The 20,910-nt window shown below is 37.8% G+C and overlaps 1 protein-coding gene across 5 annotated transcripts in view; it reads left to right on the top strand.

Annotated features, from left to right (window-relative positions):
• Positions 1 to 17,055, top strand: part of PACSIN1 (protein kinase C and casein kinase substrate in neurons 1) — a 58,228-nt gene extending 41,173 nt beyond the window's left edge. For all 5 annotated transcript variants that reach the window (XM_083357787.1, XM_083357790.1, XM_083357786.1 and 2 more), the window contains exons 5-10: positions 553 to 708; positions 1,451 to 1,626; positions 4,866 to 4,986; positions 5,371 to 5,495; positions 5,664 to 5,857; positions 9,210 to 17,055. In XM_083357787.1, the coding sequence (XP_083213913.1) occupies positions 553 to 708; positions 1,451 to 1,626; positions 4,866 to 4,986; positions 5,371 to 5,495; positions 5,664 to 5,857; positions 9,210 to 9,319 (882 nt within the window). In that variant the 3' untranslated portion in view covers positions 9,320 to 17,055. The remainder of the gene's footprint in view (positions 1 to 552; positions 709 to 1,450; positions 1,627 to 4,865; positions 4,987 to 5,370; positions 5,496 to 5,663; positions 5,858 to 9,209) is intronic.
• Positions 17,056 to 20,910: the final 3,855 nt, after the last annotated feature.

The raw sequence follows: 20,910 nt of genomic DNA, 5'->3' as shown, positions 1-20,910 counted from the left end.
TTGACTCAGCCTTCCATCCTTCCGAGGTAGGTAAAATGAGGACCCAGATTGTTGGGGGCAATTAAGCTGACTTTGTAATAATGCCGCTTGGGGTGTGTGTGAAAGCCCTAATAAGCAGGCATATACATAGAATGAAGGCTACTGCTAAGCTTGTAAGCCGCCCTGAGTCTTCGGAGAAGGGCGGGATATAAATGGAATTTTTTAAAAAAATACATTAAAGCACAAAAATTAGGCCATGTATTTTATTCAGTTTATGGTGATAGCAAGCCATCTCATAATACAGTTATTCTTAAAATATTTTATTTATTTGGTGCCCTCCAGATGATTTGGTCTGCAATTCCCATTATCTCCAGCTAAGATCACCCTAGGTCATAGACTTCATTAAGGAAATTTGAGAATTTCTAATGGGAAGGGATTGCTTGTTGGATGCTACAGTGGGGAACATTAGTTATAATCTCTATGCAGAAGATTCACGAGTGGCAAGGATTTGATAATTTATGCTAACTCTCTGAAATAATTTGTCTGGGTTCTTTCTCTTCTCTCTCAAACCAGCTGGAAACAGCCAAGAAAGTCTATCACTTGGCATGCAAAGAGGAGAAACTCGCTATGACCCGGGAAGCTAATAGCAAAGCTGAGCAATCTATTACTCCAGACCAGCAAAAGAAGCTTCAAGACAAAGTGGAAAAATGCAAGCAAGATGTACAAAAGGTAGGAATGACCTTCACCAAAATAACTCAAAGTTAATACTCATCATTTTATATGAACAAGCAACAATCTATGTACACAATCACTCTCACATGCAGAAATATATAACTGCCCACCAGAAAAATAGTCATCTTCATATTTAGATATAGATAAAGATGTAAGCATACATATCAAATATGTATGTAGACGAGATATATTGATCACCTCAGAAAGTACAGTTCACTTTTAAATCGTAGCAATTATTTATTTTTGTGTATTATTTAAGGCCCAATAATTACTTTCCATATCAGCTGCTGTTCCTTCTTTTTTGAATCTCAAACAGAAATCCTATCCAAAGACTATTCAGTTACACTGTCACAAGTTCACACATGGTGACTGCATTTTCTAAATTCAGAATTAACTTGGAACTTTGTTTCTTATTTGTATAACAAGTTCCAGGAACAATATTAAAGCATGCTTCCAATAGAGATGGCTGCAGCTGACATTAATTACAGCTGAGATTAATCTTTAATTCAGTGCTGATATGGAATAAACTCATAATTGAAATCTTTATGCAAGTTTATTTGGGATTATGCCTTATTTTATTTATTATTTCTATGGATAATCTATAAATAATGTCAATCAATGTTATATTTAAAAGAGCAAAATAATACATGCCTACCTACCCAGAAAATCTTGCATGGATAGGATTGAGTAGTGGCCTTAGTCAGGGAAACTTAACTATATCCCTTTGTTATCTGGACAGGCTCTGGAGAAATATGAGAAGGTTGTGGAGGAGGTGAATAAGGGCACTCCACAGTATATGGAGAGCATGGAACAGGTCTTTGAGCAATGCCAGCAGTTTGAAGAGAAGAGGCTTAATTTCCTGAAAGAGGTGCTGTTAGATATCAAGCGACACCTGAACCTGGCAGAGAACAGCAGGTAGAATTATTATTATTATTATTATTATTATTATTATTATTATTATTATTATTATTATTATTATTATTATTATTATTATTATTATTATTATTGCTTTTTTGTCATAGAACACACCGGAACAGAGTTCCGGCACCTTTTTTCGATGGATTTTCCAAGTTTTAAAAGTAACTTTTGGAAATTTGATGATTGGTCCACATGGACTTGAATTGCCCTGTTGAGCGTAGCAGGTCGGCAGCAAAATCATTAAAATGGTGCATGCATGCTGCTTGTGTGTCGAGTCCGATACATGTGTACTTCGTCCGCACTGGTTGTGATGGCGCTGCTTGGCTTGTGGCACTGCTCGGCTTGTGATTGGTCGTGTGGTCACGCGCTGAGTGCTTACTGCGGGTGGCGACCGTTATTTTCCATTACACAACTGATGTGTGTTGCTGTGTGTATAGTGATTGACTACATGCGACAGGTAAATTTAAGGACTGAATATATATTTTTTAAAATAAAAGATAAACAAGATGTGAGTTCTGGTACCTTTTTTCTTACAAAAAAGCACTGATTATTATTATTGTTGTTGTTGATCATCGCACAGTCAACCAGATGTTCAGACTGGATTTGGCATTTTTGTCTACCTATTGAGTCCTTATCAAGGACCTGGGATAGGCAGACATAGATATTTGAATTTATGGTATTGCAGATATTGTCGCAGGATGGAAGCTGTTCCCAGTAAGGCCGCCTTTTACAATTGACTGATGGCGAATTTGTCAATGCCAGTGGTATCCAATTGGTGCCCCAGTTGTTTTGGGATTGCACCCAAGGCACCTATTACTATTGGTACTATCTTGCTTGCCTTTGCCATAATCCTTCTAATTCTATTTGTAGGTCTTTGTAGTTTGTTACCTTCTCCAGTTCTTTCTCTTCTATTCTGCTGTCTCTAGGCACTGCCACATCCACTATCCAGACTTTTTTGTCTTTCTTATTGACAATTGTTAAGTACGGGATGTTATTTGGTAGGTGCTTGTCTGTTTGAATTCTAAAGTCCCAGAGCAATTTAACATTTTCATTTTCTATGATTTTCTCTGTTTTACGGTACCACCAGTTCTTGCTTGCAGGCAAATGATATTTCTTGCAGATCTTCCAATGCACCATTTTGCTACCTTGTCATGCTGTGCGATCTTCTTGCAGCAGCTTACCAGGTGGTCCACTTTTTTTTCAGCTTCTTTGCATAGGTGACACTGTCTGTTGCTGTCTTCTCAATTTTGACTTTGTATGCATTTGTCCTTAAGGCTTGGTCTTGTGCAGCCAGAATTAGTCCCTCAGTCTCTTTCTTCAACTTTCCTGCTCTTAGCCATTGCCAGGTCTTGTTATTATCTGCTTTCCCAGCTATTTTTTTTAATGTACTGGCCATGTAGTGCTTTGTCTTCCCATGCCTCCATTCTGTTCTTCATTTGGTCTTTCTTGTAGGCCAGTTTGGTCCCTCCAGTAGTCAGTAAGCCTTCCTGTCATTATTATTGTTGTTGTTGTTATTCGCACAGTCAGCCAGATGTTCAAACTGGATTTGGCATTTTTATCCACCTCTCAAGTCCCTTCCCAAAGACCTGGAATAGGGAGAGGTGGATGTTTAATGGTGTTAAAAGTCTTGTCGCAGGAGGGAAGCTGTTCCATGTAAAGCTGCTTGTTGCAATTGACTGATGGTGAATGTGTCAATGCCAGTGGTGCTCCAATTGTTTGGGATTGCACCCAAACTGTCTATCACTATTGGTACTACCTATGCTTGCTTTTGCCACAGTTGGTTTATTTCTATTTGCAGGTCTTTGTATTGTTATTATTGTTATTGTTATTATTCTGCTATTCTGTTTTTTATAAAAACATAAAAAATGAAGCAGCCAAGCAAGCTCTGAACATTACTCCATCTTCTCTGTAATGTAATGTTTATGTGTGTGTGGGGGGGGGAAATAACCACCTCCCATAATAAAATATGGGAGCCACAAAAGTGGAAGTTGATTTTGTTAGCAGCTCTGTAAAACTTCATGAATGAAACAAAGTGATTCCCCATTCAAAGTCTGGTCTGGAGGCATCTTTCTTATTTTAAGGACAATGTTGGGAGCATTAAATGTGTTGCTAGCACCCCCTTGTGCTTTATTAGAACAAGTTGAGTGGTCAGTTTTCCTTTTTTTAATGAAGATTCTACAGAGATTTTGGACTCTGTCTTCTATCATCTGCTCCCAAGACTGCAGGCTGGGTGTTGCTAAAAAAAACCCCACCAAGAAGGTATATTGGGGAACGTAGTTGCTTGCATATAGCCTTAGGAGTGGATTTTCTTAACTTTGTATTAGGGAATTGTTATCTGTGTCTCCAGACTTGGTTTCAGTGTAAATAAGGATGTCATCAAGATAAACCAAAACTCCCATGTATAAATGATCATGGAACACTTGATTTATCAATTGCATAAACACAAGGGGGGGGGCTGCAGTCCAAAAGACATCACTTTAAATTGGAAGTTTCCCAACGGGCAATTAAAAGCTGTTGTCCCCCTTCCTAATCTGGATCCGGTAATAGATCAGTCACAGTCCTGCTTTTTCTTTCCCCTGCAGGAGAGAGGCTCTTTCTTTCTGAGAAGAGCTGGGCTGTCAGCTCTAAAAATGAGCATGGCTATAGCCATTTTCCCTATTCATTTTAGGTTGACACATAGAATGGAGGGAGGGAGTTTTCCAGGTGCATAGATAAATAAACTTTTATCCCATGGGAACCAAGGTCATCAGCTGCTCCCGATGTGGTACACATTAATTTAACGAAATATAAGGGCTACTATCACAGATTAGGTACATACAGCCTATTTATCTCACAATCTCATTATTGTCTTTTCTGAGACATAAAGCGTTTAAAGATTTCAGAAATATTTTCTAATCCTAAGTAGAACTTTTTCCATGCCAAACCACTTGCAGAACCATCAACATTTTCCTCATTAACAGATTTTTTTCTTGGAAACAAAATGCTGGGAGGAATAATGGAACCCATATAAAATTTGTTTATAGAAAGTAAATGGGATTTAAATGTTGTAGAATGAATGGCAATGAATAAAAGTATAAATCACTAAAATTCTGTGAATATGGCAAGGTGATTATGCCATAATATTCTCATTTAGTTTCTCTACTTGCTTTGCTACTAAGCTTCTTTGTCTAATGTGTCTAATGGTGGTTTCTTACTTCAATCCTGTGTTTATTACTTTATCTATTTGTAACATGCAGCTATTCTAAAGTCTACCGTGAGCTGGAGCAGACCATTCGTATGGCCGATGCACAAGAAGACCTTCGGTGGTTCCGCAACACCTCTGGTCCTGGGATGCCAATGAACTGGCCTCAATTAGAAGTAAGAAGCTGTCGCAGGATGATGCCTCCAAGGATGGCTGCACTGCCAAGCTATAGGTTATAGATTCATGGCTATTAGTCATGATGTATATCTGGAGCTTCAGGGTTGAGAAAGCCATGGTCCATGTGCCTAGAAAAACTAAGGCATAAGACATTGCCGTGCCCTGATGCTGCTCCCTGCAATGGAATTCTGCCTCTCTGAATACTGAAGTGACTTCAGAATAGCTTCTATGTCCTACTTCTGGTTTTACCAGAACCACGTGGTAAACTACCGCAAGAAGTAGAATGTGTTTATTATGTTCTTAAGACTGGAGCTGAGTCATAGTGCAGTTGGAGTATTGGAAACTGAGGCTTTGGGGTTAGGTAAATGTTGTTTCATCTGCAGGAATGGAATCCAGATGCAACACAAACAATAAACCGAAGAGAGAAGCCTAAAAAGAACGAGGGAGGCAACACACCCAATGCCAGTGGAGGTGGGGAAGCAGCAGCACAGGGAGGAGATCGTGGCAGGTAAGCGTATGAGATATTTCCAGTTTGAGACTGGCAAGATAGTATGTTTAAAATAGACATGGACATCATGCACCAGAGTCTCACTATCTCCAGTTGTCCCACGGAATTAGTTATGTCGGAGATATATGCAGTAATGTCATTTCTTACGATGCCATGTTCCATTACCAGTGTCAGCAGTTATGAACGTGGCCAAGCCTACGCTGCAGAATGGTCAGATGATGAGAGTGGCAACACTTACAACTCCAATGAAGCCAATGGTGGTGCCAATTCCTTTGAAGAAGAAACAGCCGGGAAAGGTGTCCGTGTACGAGCTCTGTATGATTACGATGGGCAAGAGCAGGATGAGCTGAGTTTCAAAGCAGGTATGGCGTGAACAGTGGTATGCTCAGGTTGCTCAATAAGTAATGAGGAAATTTGTCCTTCTGGAAAGCAAAGATCAAAAGTCTTCTATCAAAGTGTCTTTTTAAAGACATTTCTTTAATTTCTTAAATGGGTGCATTGCAATAAGGCATTCAAGTTGCATATTTTCTAGCCATTAACAAATTCTAAAAATATAACTGAAACAAAATCTAATAATGGCAGACATAACTTTTCTTTTTTATCTATAATGTCATATTCATACAAATTTTAACTCTCTTATATTTATTGCAAGAGGGCCCTGTTCAATTACTTGTAGTGGGAGCTGTAGCTCTCAAATATGTTGTATCAAGTGCATTTAAATGCACTTATTCCTGCTGTCATATACTTGTAATCTCCTGCTCTTTTGGCAAATTCTCTTAAAGAAAGACATGTTGCTGGTTTTGCTAGCAATTACCTCATAGGTGCAGTTAATGCACAAATTTTATTTTATTTTATTTTATTTTAATTCCATTTATATCCCGCCCTTCTCCGAAGACTCAGGGCGGCTTACAAGCTTAACAATAGCCTTCATTCTATGTATATGCCTGCTTATTAGGGCTTTCACACACACCCCAAGCGGCATTATTACAAAGTCAGCTTAATTGCCCCCAACAATCTGGGTCCTCATTTTACCTACCTTGGAAGGATGGAAGGCTGAGTCAACCTTGAGCCTGGTGGGATGCGAACCTGCACTAATTGCAGGCAGCTGGTGTTACTTAAGGAGGCATTAGCCCACTGCTCCACCAAGGCTCTTGATTGAAAATTTAACCTGAACAAAAAGGAGATAATGTTAGAAAGTGGCTCAAAATTAAATTAAATTAAATAGAACATACTATTTTAGGATCATATCTCTCTGGGTATTCATGAGGATGGGGAGAAGGCAGGAGGAAATTTATTTATTTATTTATTTATTTATTTAATTAAATTTTTATACCGCCCTTCTCCCGAAGGACTCAGGGCGGTGAACAGGGCATATCTTAAAACTACAAAAGTACAAAAGTTAAAAAAGAATTAAATTATTGCCCACAATAAAAACAATAAAAAATATATATAAATATTAAAACCCTAAGTAATTCCCCATCAGGCCAGGCCAGCTTGTTCAAATAAATGGGTCTTTAACCCGCGCCCGAAGGAGCGGAGATCCGGTGCCATCCGGAGCTCAACCAGCAGCTGATTCCACAAAGCCGGAGCGCCCACCTTCTGTGCATCATAAAAGGTAAAGGTAAAGGTTCCCCCGCACATGCGTGCTAGTCGTTTCCAACTCTAAGGGCCGGTGCTCATCTCTGTTTCAAAGCCGAAGAGCCAGTGGTTGTCCGAGGATGTCTCTGTGGTCATGTGGCCGGCATGACTAGACGCCAAAGGTGCATGGAACGCTGTTACCTTCCCACCGTTGTGGTCCCTATTTTTCTACTTGCATTTTTACGTGCTTTCGAACTGCTAGGTTGGCAGAAGCTGGGACGAGTAACAGGCGCTCACTCTGTTACGCGGCACTCGGGATTCGACCCGCCAAACTGCTGACCTTCTGATCGACAAGCTTAGCGTCCTAACCCACTGAGCCACCGCATCCCTAAATGCATTCTACAGATGGTCAAAACTAAGTCATAAAAATCTAGATTAAAATCCATGAGTTTTCTGTTATAGTTGGATGCTATAGATAACTTTAATTGAAAATCTTATAGTCTGTTATAAAAGGATTATTAGGAAGTATTTGTTTCTATGTTTTATTTTGGCATAGTTATAGATACATAACTATTTGGGGAAGCAATATATAACTTTTCTAGCATTTCTTTGGAGATATTCTAGTTTTAGAAACATTCATGAAAACTGCTATTGTGTATTTTAGAGCCAAATTGGTTTTCTTTCATTCCAAATATCATACAAAAGTGATAGCAAAAAGGTCAACCATTCTGCAGCTAAAACAATTTCTAGCAGCATTCCATATCTTCCAGAAAAAGTTTTTGATCCATTGGTATGACCTAAAGTGACTTGACAGATCTCATTTCCAAGCCTCTCCAACTTATTAATTACAGTTATGAAAATAAAGTTATTTACATTTTCATTAATAAGGGTAAAATGTTTGTTCAGGCACTTTCTCATCAAATTGTACTCCAAAATGGCTGTAAATCCATTTTAATGGAGGTGGTGGACCTTAAGCAGGTTGGCAGAAGCTGGGACGAGTAACAGGCACTCACTCTGTTACACGGCACTCAGGATTCGACCCACCAAACTGCCGACCATCTGATTGACAAGCTCAGCGTCCTAACCCACTGAGCCACCGCGTCCCTATTCTGTGCATCATATCACCGCACAAATAATGCAAAGTACATATCTTATGTCAGCTGCATGAGGACATCATGATGCATATGATGTCGTTATGGCTTCTACAGGACACCTGTGCATATATTCCTTGAAGTACCGTATATACCTGTCAGTGCCATTCAGTTCCTACACTTGTACAGGGATCATGAACAATGTGCCCTTTTATTATAGTTGTTAGCAATAGGTAGAAGCAATTAGCTACAGGAGCCAGTTATTGTGAGATAACTTTATCAAACTAATATGGCCATGTGAGAAACTAGTTTTTTATATGCAGAAAGTTCAGATATAAGGTAAAATGACTTTCTGCATCACCAATATTTTCACTTACTTCTTATGTCAAGTCATTTTATTTGATAGTTGGTCATTTCACTGGATATGAATCCAACTTGTGGTTTCTAAACAACAATATGCAAACATACTGAATTGTAATTTATTCAACAAGCCATTGCTAACAAAATCATGGTTTAACTTGATGGGGTCATTGTGCCAATCAAGCTTACATTAGCATCTGTTTAAGGGAATTAGTTGATAGCAAACTACATATTACACTTGCATATACTAAGGTTGTGCAGTGCTTCAGAGCTGATGCCAACAAAAAAAAACACTTTCTGCAGCATGTAACAGCACAGAGGTAACACCTGTCTGCCACTTTTTGAAATGGCCATGACATTTGGGAGATACTTTGACCACTGCAAATGCAGCAGTACAATCCAGAGCACTTTGCAGTCCTAAGAAAAATTCATATTTTGTTTTTAATAAAAAGGCAGTCTTATAATATGAAGGTACACTATATTCTTTTCCCACTGACCTTTTTCTCATTAAATCACATGCCCTTTGCTTCTTCCTGCATAGGTTTTACGCATGTGTATCAATATCAAATACACAAGAGAACTCAGGATATGGAAACACTGTTGAGAGATAGGGTGAAATTAATTAGAGAGGGAATATCAAATTGATAGTGTGCTCCCAATTTGTAATTTATTATTGCTTTTCTAGGTGATGAATTAACCAAATTAGGTGAAGAAGATGAACAAGGGTGGTGCAAAGGACGTCTGGACAACGGGCAACTTGGTCTTTATCCAGCTAACTATGTGGAGTCTATCTAATTCTTTCATGTTCTCCTTGTGCTGCCAGAATTCAACCCTCTCCAGTCCACCATCTGTCTATACCAACCAAGTAGCCATCTTGCTCTACAGTCATTCACTCAGCACAGTTAGAGTTCCAAACATATTTTCCAATCAATCTTTTATTTTTTTAATTACATCTCTAAAAGTATTTTGTGGTAGCTTTACTATTTTAGTTTCTTAAAGAAATGAGATATGAAAAGTCAACACTGTCACTGGCGGGCTTGTCTTGTAAGGAAAAGCCAATACTTCAAGCCTTTAAAGCCTAACCCATAAGACTTCTGATTGGTTGGGTTTTAATTATAAAATGTAGCAAAGAAACATTCCAAATGGCTTATTCTGTCTAGCATTTAAGCTCTGGGGAAAATACAATTCATCCTCATTGAAAAACCAAATCAAGCAAAAATAAGGAGAGAGGAAATATAGTTTTTTATTTCTTATTTTTCTCTCACCCCTCTATAGTATATTTCTTACCTATTTCTATTCTAAGAGCAAAAGACAAGATATATTTGTTCTTTCCAAGAAGTCTCAGTCAGCATTTATTTTTTTTGCTGTAATAGTCTACATTGATCATCCAGCAATCATCCAGAACAATTGCAGTAACTGAAAGATATGCCATGTGTGATATGTTATGAATTAAAACATCTGTTCCATGCCAATTTCCTCTATGCCACTAAAATATGTGGCTTGTTCTTCTTTTGAGTTTAGATGGGGTTGTTGAACTTGAGGAACACCCAATAAAACTCATTAGAACTGGCTTCTTTCTCTCATCTTCTTTTGAGGAATTGAACTGCATTCCTGGGGACATGAGTGAATATATCCCTTTTGAAATACAAAGATAAATCAGAAAGTGTTATTTCTAGCCTGAGTACAGGACTTAAAAGGAGATGCAAAATTATGAAAACTAATTACCATTTATACACTTAAACAGATATTGCACCAGGAAAAGAAATGCACTTATTGTAAGTTGGTATTTTTGGTATTGTTGAAGTAAAGCCCTTGTATGTTCTTGAGCAGTGGAAAATGAGCCTAATTAGGCACCTTTTTAAACCTGAACACAAAGAGGCTTTATTAGAGAAATATACAGGTGATAGCAAAGTAGCATCCCTTTCAAATGAGAATCAAGAGAATGGATGTGTGTGAGGACAAAAGCAGGCAGAAAGCAACTTGAGATTAGCAGTTTCACAAATTAAGAGTAGGCAAAGTAAGGGATAAACAGGAAAGACACAGAAAATTCCTATTTCATTGCCCCTTGCAATTGTAGGTCATGAGATTTACAGAGCCAGTGCAACTGAAATCACTGTTCCAACACCCTTTTCACCAGTTCATTCACCAAGCCACAACTTCCATCTTGTATTTGTCTCTCTCAGGTAGGGACTCGTGATTTGCAATTTGCCTCAGGAAGTCTGTTTCCATTGATATATTAGCATCATTGGCTTCAGTCACCCTGAAGATGATCCCTTTTTTGTTGTTGTTTCTGTTTGAGGAAGTAGCTTCCATCCTTCTCTTTCTATCTCAATGCCAGAATGTTAAGACATGCTACCAGATCTTTCATGTTTATTTCTTTGTTGAGGTTCTGTGCTATTTCTTGTAAATCCTAATTGTGGTAGCAGATAACTAAATCATTCCAAAGGAATTTCATCTGTTGTTTTTATATCTGGAATAAAGAGCCAGCTTTAACTTGTTAGAAGCTTTTTTAAAATTTCAGGTTCTTGTTCCTTGCTTTGACCGCAGATACTGTACTGTTCTGAAGTTTGCACAGTAAGTCTTCCTTTCTTGGTTCCTCAAAACCAGGTGACTGCTCCACATAGATGCCTTCCTTGATTTATCCATGCAGAAATGCAAACTTTACACCAAGGTGATGCACCTGCATATTCCCAGCTGTTGCTATACTGAGCAGTGTTTATATTGAAGTGTTATTTATTTATTTATTTATTTATTTATTTATTTATTTTTTATTTTAATTCCATTTATATCCCGCCCTTCTCCGAAGACTCAGGGCGGCTTACAAGCTTAGCAGGAGCCTTCATTCTATGTATATGCCTGCTTGTTAGGGCTTTCACACACACCCCCAAGCGGCATTATTACAAAGTCAGCTTAATTGCCCCCAACAATCTGGGTCCTCATTTTACCTACCTCGGAAGGATGGAAGGCTGAGTCAACCTTGAGCCTGGTGGGATGCGAACCTGCACTAATTGCAGGCAGCTGGTGTTACTTAAGGAGGCATTAGCCCACTTCCTTAGTTAGTCTATTGAAATAACCAAGGTCAAAAAACAGAAGCAGCAGAGATTTCTTTATTGTAGTAGAGTAAAATAGCACTCCTGTATATTGCAGTCCTGACAGAATTTCTCTCCACCACATTTTATGCCAGACAAAGTCAAGATGAGATTATTTTGAGTTATTTTCTCAGAATCGAGTAAACTTTTCTCCTCCTGTAGCAATTCCTTGCTCTCTTCCCAACACCAGATCTACATTTTTTCACTCCATATTTTTTAATATATCCCTTTGCCTTGTGACTTTATAGCGCTGGGCGTCCACTTCTGCATTGCATTAGATCTTGAAAACCCATTTTCATCCTATTATTTTCTTTCCTTGCAGGTCATTTAATGAGTTTTCAAGTACTCTTCTGAAATGTTTTGATTTCCTTTTTTTCAGGGTTTTTTCATTGTTTAGATTTGTTAACAAACCTTTACTAAATGTCTTTCCAAAAACAAGACTCTTTTATCTGTTCCTTTTTGGTTATGTAGGAAGAACTTCAGGCTGAAACTATTTTGCTGGATCTCTCTGAACATCACAGCTGCAATGATTCAGTTTGTGTTTCTGGATCTGATGTGCCGTTGGATAATTAGCACATGATGAAAATTTCCATTGAAGCAAATGGTTTCAGGTTGATCATCCAGATGTAAGGAATATCCTTCAAGGTATATTCTGAACAAAATAAGCCATGCTGTATGTTTGTGTGGAGAGATCTGGGATTCTCTATCCCTGCAGTACTGTTGGTATCCAGGCAACAAGACTTCACATCTAATACTGAGTTTGGTCCTTTTTATTTTTGATCCATAGGTTTAGACTTCAGAACGAAATGCTCTAATATTGTAATAGGCTGACAAATATACCCTAGTTTGGGCTTCTTTCCGTGCCACAACTTATGGGGCATTGTATTTGTGGCCTTATTAGTAATGCGTTCTTGAGAAGAGGCAGTGATGACTTCTTACAATGCATCCTGTCAAGACACACTCTGAGAGAGAGAGGTTCCCTGAAGATGGGCTCCAGCATGAGTCTGATAAAATCTATGGTCCCAGTGACCGACCCAGGTTGGATCCTGCAACATTGTCCCGGGACGCATATATTCGCCTTCATTCATAACTTCTTCCATCCAGAAATTATTTGCCAGTCCTGGATCTTGCAGTATGAACTTCATTTCTCTTAGAGAGAGGTTTCCTCTTAGCTGTGCCATTTGTTCTGGCATATAAAACGTAATAATTTCATGTAATTCCTTGTTCCTTCAAGTACTTTTTTATGTTACCCACCATGTATTCACCCACCTTATTTGTGTATAGAACCTGGGGCTTTCAGTCAAATTTGTTGCTTACCAAAGACATTTATACGTATCATACATTCTTTTCGTAAACTGAGCAAGTAGCAAGTTATAAAGCTAAAGTAAATTGTTTATAAACATGAATAGGTATTTGTTTCTGCCTGTTGTCATTACTTCATTGGCCTATAAATATTGGCTGGACCAGTTCCAGGAACTGCTTAATCAATTTTTCTTTCCTCTCTTGGGCATTTCAACTGCGCTGCATATGGTTGCATTCTCAATCATTTTGCTAAATATCAAATTTCTGAATAGCATCTGGGTTCTTATATCCCATTCTTCTGTGCCATGGGCATAAATAGGTTATGTGACTGCATTGTTTGGCTGCTTTTGCCTTAGCCACAGCACTGTTTATTTCAAACAATGCATTTTCTGAGAGGGTCCCTTTCATCATTCTCCATTTTGAGGTACACACACACACACACACACACACACACACATTGCCTTTAAATTTTACTTCACACTGTTCCTTTGTCATAGACTTTAATGAGAGCAAACTGAACAATCTTGCCAATCTCTCCTTGTTGAAATGAGTTTTTGTCCTTCTGCTAAACAGCCAATGTGTGACAAATACAATAAATCTTTCATTTTCTTAATTAGGTTTGCATGTTGCACAAGAATCCACACACAGTCTATCCTCTGATAGAGAATGAAACTTTTGGGGCATTTTCATCATTTTATTATTGATGGTCCATTTTCCTTGTGCTGCAATGAGTCATACACCTTCTTCCTTGCAGTTCATCTTGACATCTAGAAACAAAATTATAACTAGTAGCCAGCATGGGTTTGTTAAAAATAGATCATGCCAAACCAATCTTATTTCATTCTTTGACAAAGTGACTAAATTAGTAGACCAGTGAAATGCTGTGGACATAGTATACTTAGACTTCAGCAAGGCATTCAACAAAGTAGACCACCATCTACCTCTTGGTAAACTAGAAAAATGTGGGATAGACAGCATCACCATCAGATGGATTTTCAACTGGCTGACAAACCATACCCAATGAGTTGTCCTTAATGGTACTACATCTACATGGAGGGAAGTAAGCCATGCAGTACCACAAGGTTCGGTCTTAGGCCCAGTACTCTTCAATAACTTCATAAATGTCTTAGATGAGAGACTAGAAGAGGAACTCATGAAATTTGCAGATGACACTAAGCTGGCAGGAATAACCAGCACCCCAGAAGACAAGCTCATGATCCAAAAGGATCTTGATAGACTTGAACAATGGGCTTTATACAACAAAAATTAATTTAAAGTGGAGAAAAGCAAGGTTTTACTCAGGCAGGAAAAACCAAAGGTACAAGTACAGATTAGGCAAAACCTGGCTCAAAAACAGTAACTGTGAGAGGGACCTTGGAATCCTAGTGGACAATCACTTAAATATGAGCTAGCAGTGTGCAGCAGCAGCCAAAAAGGCTATTACAATTCTTGGTTGTATAAACAGAGGCATAGAATCAAAATCAATTGAAGTATTAGTACCACTTTATAAAGCCTTAGTAAGGCCACACCTGGAACACTGCATCCAGTTTTCATTACCACATTACAAAAAAGATGTTGAAATTTTTGGAAAAAGTGCAAAGAGCAAACAAAGCCTGGAAACAAAAACGTATGAAGAATGATTGCAAGAATTGGGTATGGGCAGTCTAGAGAAAAGACTGGCGGGACATGATAGCATTATTCCAGTATTTGAGAGGTTACCACAAAGAGGAGGGGGTCAACTTATTTTCCAAAGCACCAGAGGGCAGGATAAGTAACAATGGATGGAAACTAACCAGAGAAGCAAGTTGGAATTAAGGAGAAACTTCTAACACTGAGAACAATTAACCACTGGAACAGCTTGCCATCAGAAGTTGTGGGTGCTTCATCACTGGAGGTTTTTAAGAAGAGACTAAGCCAGGGGTGTCAAACTCACAACGTCACGTGACGTGTCACGATGTATAGTGACTTTTTTTCCATTGCTGGCAATGGGTTGGGTGCAGTTTTGCCATGACACATCCAGCCCGCGTGCCGGCAGTTTAACACCCCTGGACTAGACAGTCATTTGTCTAAAATGGCATAAGATCTCCTGCTTCAGCAGCAGGTTGGACTAGAAGACCTCCAGTTCTATTCTGATTCTGAAATTTGACTTTTTCTGTTAGAGTTACACCCAGAGTGTTGCAGGTGATAAATTATAAAGTTAAGATTTGCCTTGTCTATCCTCTCATCAGCCATGACTCTGGCACGAACTACGCTCTCCCACTTTCTGGAAGGAATATTAAGATCAGAATAATTGACATTTCTGGCTGGCTACACACTTTTTGTCTTTCAACTTGTCTGGTCATTTCTGACATCTCATCCCCATGCAGATTTATAGCTCACCCTTCTCTGAGCTGCTTATTGCAGAGTCTTGTAAAAAGATCGTCATTTGAAATTGCAAATCTTGTATCATTTATGAATAAAACTGAATATCTGAATCAGTTTTCTAGTTAAATCTTGTAGCTAAACAAGAATAGGGTCACTCCTTAACAGCTGGATCATTCCAGCTGCTCTGCTGTTTACAGCCTCCCATGGTTTTGATCTTACTCTGCATTCCTGGGTTTTTCTTGGTCCAGGACAAAGGCAGTCACTTGTCTCTTGAGAAGTATTTTCATAATGCTTTTTCATAGCTTGAAACATCCCCATTTTCTTCCTAGTCTTTGTTATGGCTGCTCACAATGATTCACACACTTGTATATCTTTCTATTAACTTTTTGCTCACTCCTCTTGGTCCATAACTCTGATAGATAGAAGTGATTTGTTTGATCCTGGAGAATGGGGAGAATAAAGCTAGAGAACCAGTTACTTCCTTTAGACTAGAATCAAAAGAAGAATTGTGTAAAATAAAGGCAGGCAGGCAGGCAGGCAGGCAGGAACCTGAGATAAGCAACCTCACAGATAAAGAAAAGAAGAGTATGAGGGTAAATGGGGAACAGAGAAAAAAAATCCCCAATTATCTACTAGGCAGGTTGTAAGCTACTGAGAACCAGTGCAACTGAAATAATATGTCCATACTTGAATCTGCTTGATTGTTAGGGTTTTTCATTGATAATTACATTTCAGTGAGTGAAAATCTGCTTTTGAACTGAATCCATGCCTTCAGCCAAAGAACATTTATTATGGCAGTTGGCTAAGCATATGATACAGTAAATTGGAGGAGGAAGCAGTGCTGAGTGCCCTTAACTGAGATGAGAGAATGCATGTCTTACATCATCTGGAGCAGGAGAACCACTGCCTTATATAAGGCATGATAGGAAAAGAGTATAGCTATTAATGAGGTATGAAAACACTTAAATTATTCACAAGCTGGCGCGGGCTAGTAATAGCAGTATTCATATCGGGCAAAGGTGCCTCAAAAATAATGGGAAGAAGAAGCCAGTTAGACTTCTGTCCACACACCCTGTAAGTTAAAAATGTACATAACTTTTGAATAAAGTTCCAGAACGAGTGCTACTCCAAAACTAAGAAATAGCAGAAAATTGTAGAATTAATACAATGTTTTAAAAATGAGATTCTATATCCCATTCCCACCAATATTGGCAAACTCACTGGGAAAAATTTTCTACTGGGGTCTTGAATAATGTTCTATTTTTAAATATAATTTAGAATGTTATGTAACTCCATTCAGTAATTCAGGAAAGCTGCTTGAAAATAGCAGATATATTCTAAATTATCCCATTCCTAGGTCTGGAATTCATGCTTAATTGACTTGTGGGGGATATCAGTGAATAGCTATAGATTATATAATTAAATGCAAAAACTCCATTCTTAGCAGTCTGTGAGAATGGTGCAAGTAATTAAATTTCTCCAGTTTTCAAAATTATTCCTTATATGATACACACACAGCGGAGGGGGGGAGAAAGAGAGAGAGTGTGTGTGAGAGAGACTTCCTCCCTCACCAATACCTCAAAGTTCAGCCATAGGACCAACTAGATTCTAGAGCTATACAGTAAAGAGTAAATAAAATTTGCATAGAAGAAGAAGCAAGCTTTATCCTTCCGTTGAGCAACATACAATTGCCAAAACATTAACATGAGGAACTCTGGCACTTTACTGCAATAAGTAGATTTTTAAATGGGCTTGCTATTGCAGAAGGACCAACACCTTGCTAAAACATTGTTCTTAATTCCAAGTCAGCTATTAAGGGAAGTTATGGACTAAATCAGAAATATTGAAAGTATCTCTAATTTGAAGTCACTAATTCATCATATTCTATAACATGATGATAAATTTTTCCTCTTAATGACAACATTGCATATTGAATGCTAATATTAAGTTAACTAGTCCCACAAAATGGGGAAGCAGAACTTATTGAAGTTGCATCTAGCAGTATCAATCCAAGAACGGGAAAATTTCTTTTCAATGAAAATACACACAAAAAGGGTCTTGCTGTGAATTAAAGCCTTTTGTTCACATAGTGATTATTTGGGGTATAAAATAAACAGAATATCAATTCTATCAAAAATCATTTCATCCAAAGAGAAACAAAAGAGTTGGTGGTGCTATTTGTGGATTAAGAAATGGTTATTTAAAACCTAGGTGGCTCTTCTAATATTGAGTTAAAATTCACATCAGCTTTGACCATTTGATCTCCTGGTTAAGTCTAGTAAGATTCAAAATTCTGACTTCAATGAAGTAAAATTTGAAAATATTTATGTATCCTAGAAAATTAAATGTGAAAGCACTCCTTACATTATTTATTTTGGACTGCATTTATTCATCTAATCTTGTCAGGTTTTAGCGTTTTTTATTTAAATAATTGGAGAAATAGTGTTTTTCTCCAGCCCCTTATATAAATGGTGCATATCACCTGTGTCCTGCATTGGATGGGTTTATCCCATTATTGGTTAATGAAATTTATATATATATATATATATATATTTATTATTATTACAGTAATTTCTTTGTATAATCTTTCCTTTCACTTATTTGCATCTTCCAGGAGATATTTTTAATGACTGGTTACAGGCTATAATACTTTTAGATTAGATTCATCCTTCTTAGAATACACAAAGGCTATGATTAATGTATGTTACAGTATTTAGTTTATGTTCCCTTGTTCATGTATCCCATCCCTAGCCCTTATCCTTGGATACTATTAGTCAGCCTCTGGTTCTTTATAAACATCTATTGTCCTGCTTTCTCCAAAGTTGGTTTATTTTTTGAATTACTGGACCCAGTGACCAGTGTTGCTCCTGAATAAGTCATGTGGCATACTGGATAATGTAAACAAGATATTAATGACCTCCAGCATTTTTGATGAATGCTGTTCTTTCAGCAGTACACCTGGTTTGCGTACTTTGATAGTGTAATTTGAATACACACACACACACACACACACACACACACATGCATAAACAGTAAAGAAGCATCTGTGTAAATATGTGTGTGTGTATGTATGTATGTGTGTATATATATATACATATATGTATATATAATTATTGTGTATACAAAATGACTGACCTATGTAAATGTATGAATTTTGATTCTTGTTTGACTTTGTCTTCTTACCATCTCCTGATGTAGCTGTGTGTTTACAAGCTGAGCTTTTTCATTTGGTTTGATCGGGCCACTGGAATCATCTGGGGGAAAGGGAACATGAGGACAAACCTACTAACTAGACTATATCCAAGTAATGTGGAGTTTCCTTCTTAAAATTATTTTTGCTCACTCTTGAAATTTGAAAGTCCAGTCCAAACCTGATATTCAGATGTGTCGAACAGTTAGTTTTCATGGTTCAAGTGGTGACCAATTTAATTTTTCTTTTCCTCAGGATATTTTCAGTGGATTCCAGTCTAGTATTAGGCATCACTTTTCAAATCATGTTATTGTGTATAGATGCACTGGATTGGGGGCTAGATGCTTGGTAGGATAAAAAAGAGAAAAGATGCAGATTGTAGAGAATTAAAAGGAGAGTAGGCAGGATTGACCATAAGCCTTGCAACATGAAAGAAAATACATCCCAGTGAAAGAAACCCTTTGCCATTGCACCAACAAGGTATCAAAGATCCCCCAAGAAAAATCTACCTTCACTGGCCAGAAAATAAACTGGAGAGTGTTGATATTCTCATGTTGCTCCTGGAATGGTACTTTTATTAATTTTCAGACTGTCCATGGGTAGATAAATGGGAAGGTACAGGACTACAAGCATGTACTGTATGTATGTCCACAGCGTAGGTGTGTGTATATGGAGGCAGGTGTGCAACAGCTGACACAGTTTCAGGCCTTTGAATACACTGATGTGATATGCTGCTTGCTCACTGATTGGTTGAGAACTTGTAGTAAACTTGTAACAAGTCAATCCAGGTCCTTTGCAGGGTTGTTGTTATATTCAGGTGAAGACCCTAACTGATAGAGCACATGTAGCTTTCACCCTCCCTCCCCATACCATTATGCAGTTTCCTAATAGAAACACAGTTTCCACCACTTAACATTTATGGCTAAGCAGTGGCTTTTTGGTGATGTGATACCCCTTTTTTATCCCAATAAGGAACAAAATGAAAGTAGTGAGATTTGTTCCCATTTTGCCCCTGAATTTCTCAACTCCACCCAAGTCTGCATTTCTTTGTCTGGGAAATATATATATTTCCCAGAAAAGTTTGTTTTACCCCCTCATAAAACAAGTGTCTTGTATTATGCATAATGGCTACCATAATGGAAATGTTTACAGGAATCTGTGGTATGTATTCACTATGTGACTCCAGGTCTATAAGATAAATGCCAGGCTCAAGAAGATATTGTGGGTTTTGGTTGATTAAAGCCTACTAGATTTAGAGAGGAGCATTTCAAATTAGAACGTGTTACTGTCAACAAAGCTATATATTACGACAGTGTTTCTCAGTCTCAGCAACTTTAAGTTATATGGATTTCAACTCCTAGAATTTTGCAGCTAAAATGCTGTGGAATTGAAATCCACACATTTTGAGATTGGGAATACTGTATTAGGAGATGGAGAGTAACATTCTGTGTCATGCCAGTCTGCCTCTTCTTCCATAAAGAGCAAAAACTATACTTAAAAATACAATAATAAAAGGATTATTTTATTCATGCATAGTGTGTCTTGCCTTGTTACTTTTTGGGGAAAGGATAAACTCTCATTATGTCATTGTCAAGATACAACAGAAAATTGTGCTTGTATGCTTGTTCCACTGCTTGTTCCACTGTGTAGAAGTGGGAATTTTTACATATATAGATGGATATTCCATATTTAATATATGGAAAAAGATTTGCCCAAATTCCTAATTTCATACAACTATTAAAAATTACAGGAAACTTCAACTGCCTCTTATTATTCTGCTCTGAGAAAGCAGACATAATGTATACTAACATTTTTATTTTCGGGGAGAGAGGAAAGAGCTTACGTTTATGGTTCCTATTTATATTTGAAAGCATCTGAAGAAATTTGAGGCAAATTTCATGATTTGGTGCATGTCTCAGTTTACAGCAATACCAATAGCACTTAGACTTATATACTGCTTCACGGAGATTTACAGCCCTCTCTAAGTGTATTGAGTCAGCATATTGTCCCCAACAATCTTGGTCCACATTTTTCCAACCTCAGAAGGATGGAAGGCTTGGAGCTGGTCAGAATCAAACTGCTGGCAGTTGGCAGAGTTAGCCTGCAATACTGCATTCTAACCACTGAGCCACCATGGCTCATTTGATTCACTTAAATCTAAATCATTATTATCAAATATTCTACAGTTACATTTATGCAAGCACACACATTTCAAGAGATGGTATTATTTTCTTACAATGGAGCAATTTCAAGAATTGTACTCCATTGGCAGGTCCAGTAATAACTGTTAGTCCACTGGATATTCAACTGAAGCTTTCTAAAAATCAAAATTCTTATTGTTAAAGGAAATCCTGACAAAGGATACATACGTGCTCTGAAAATATATCTGCAATTTGTAAACAAGTTTTCTGGTTGCCTCATTCCCTATGAATTGGAAAAAA

Source organism: Vipera ursinii (assembly GCF_947247035.1).
Source record: "Vipera ursinii genome assembly, chromosome: 3".
Lineage (NCBI taxonomy): Eukaryota > Metazoa > Chordata > Lepidosauria > Squamata > Viperidae > Vipera > Vipera ursinii.
The sequence above is the reverse complement of the archived record's forward strand: the minus strand, read 5'-3'. Positions and strand labels throughout refer to the sequence as shown.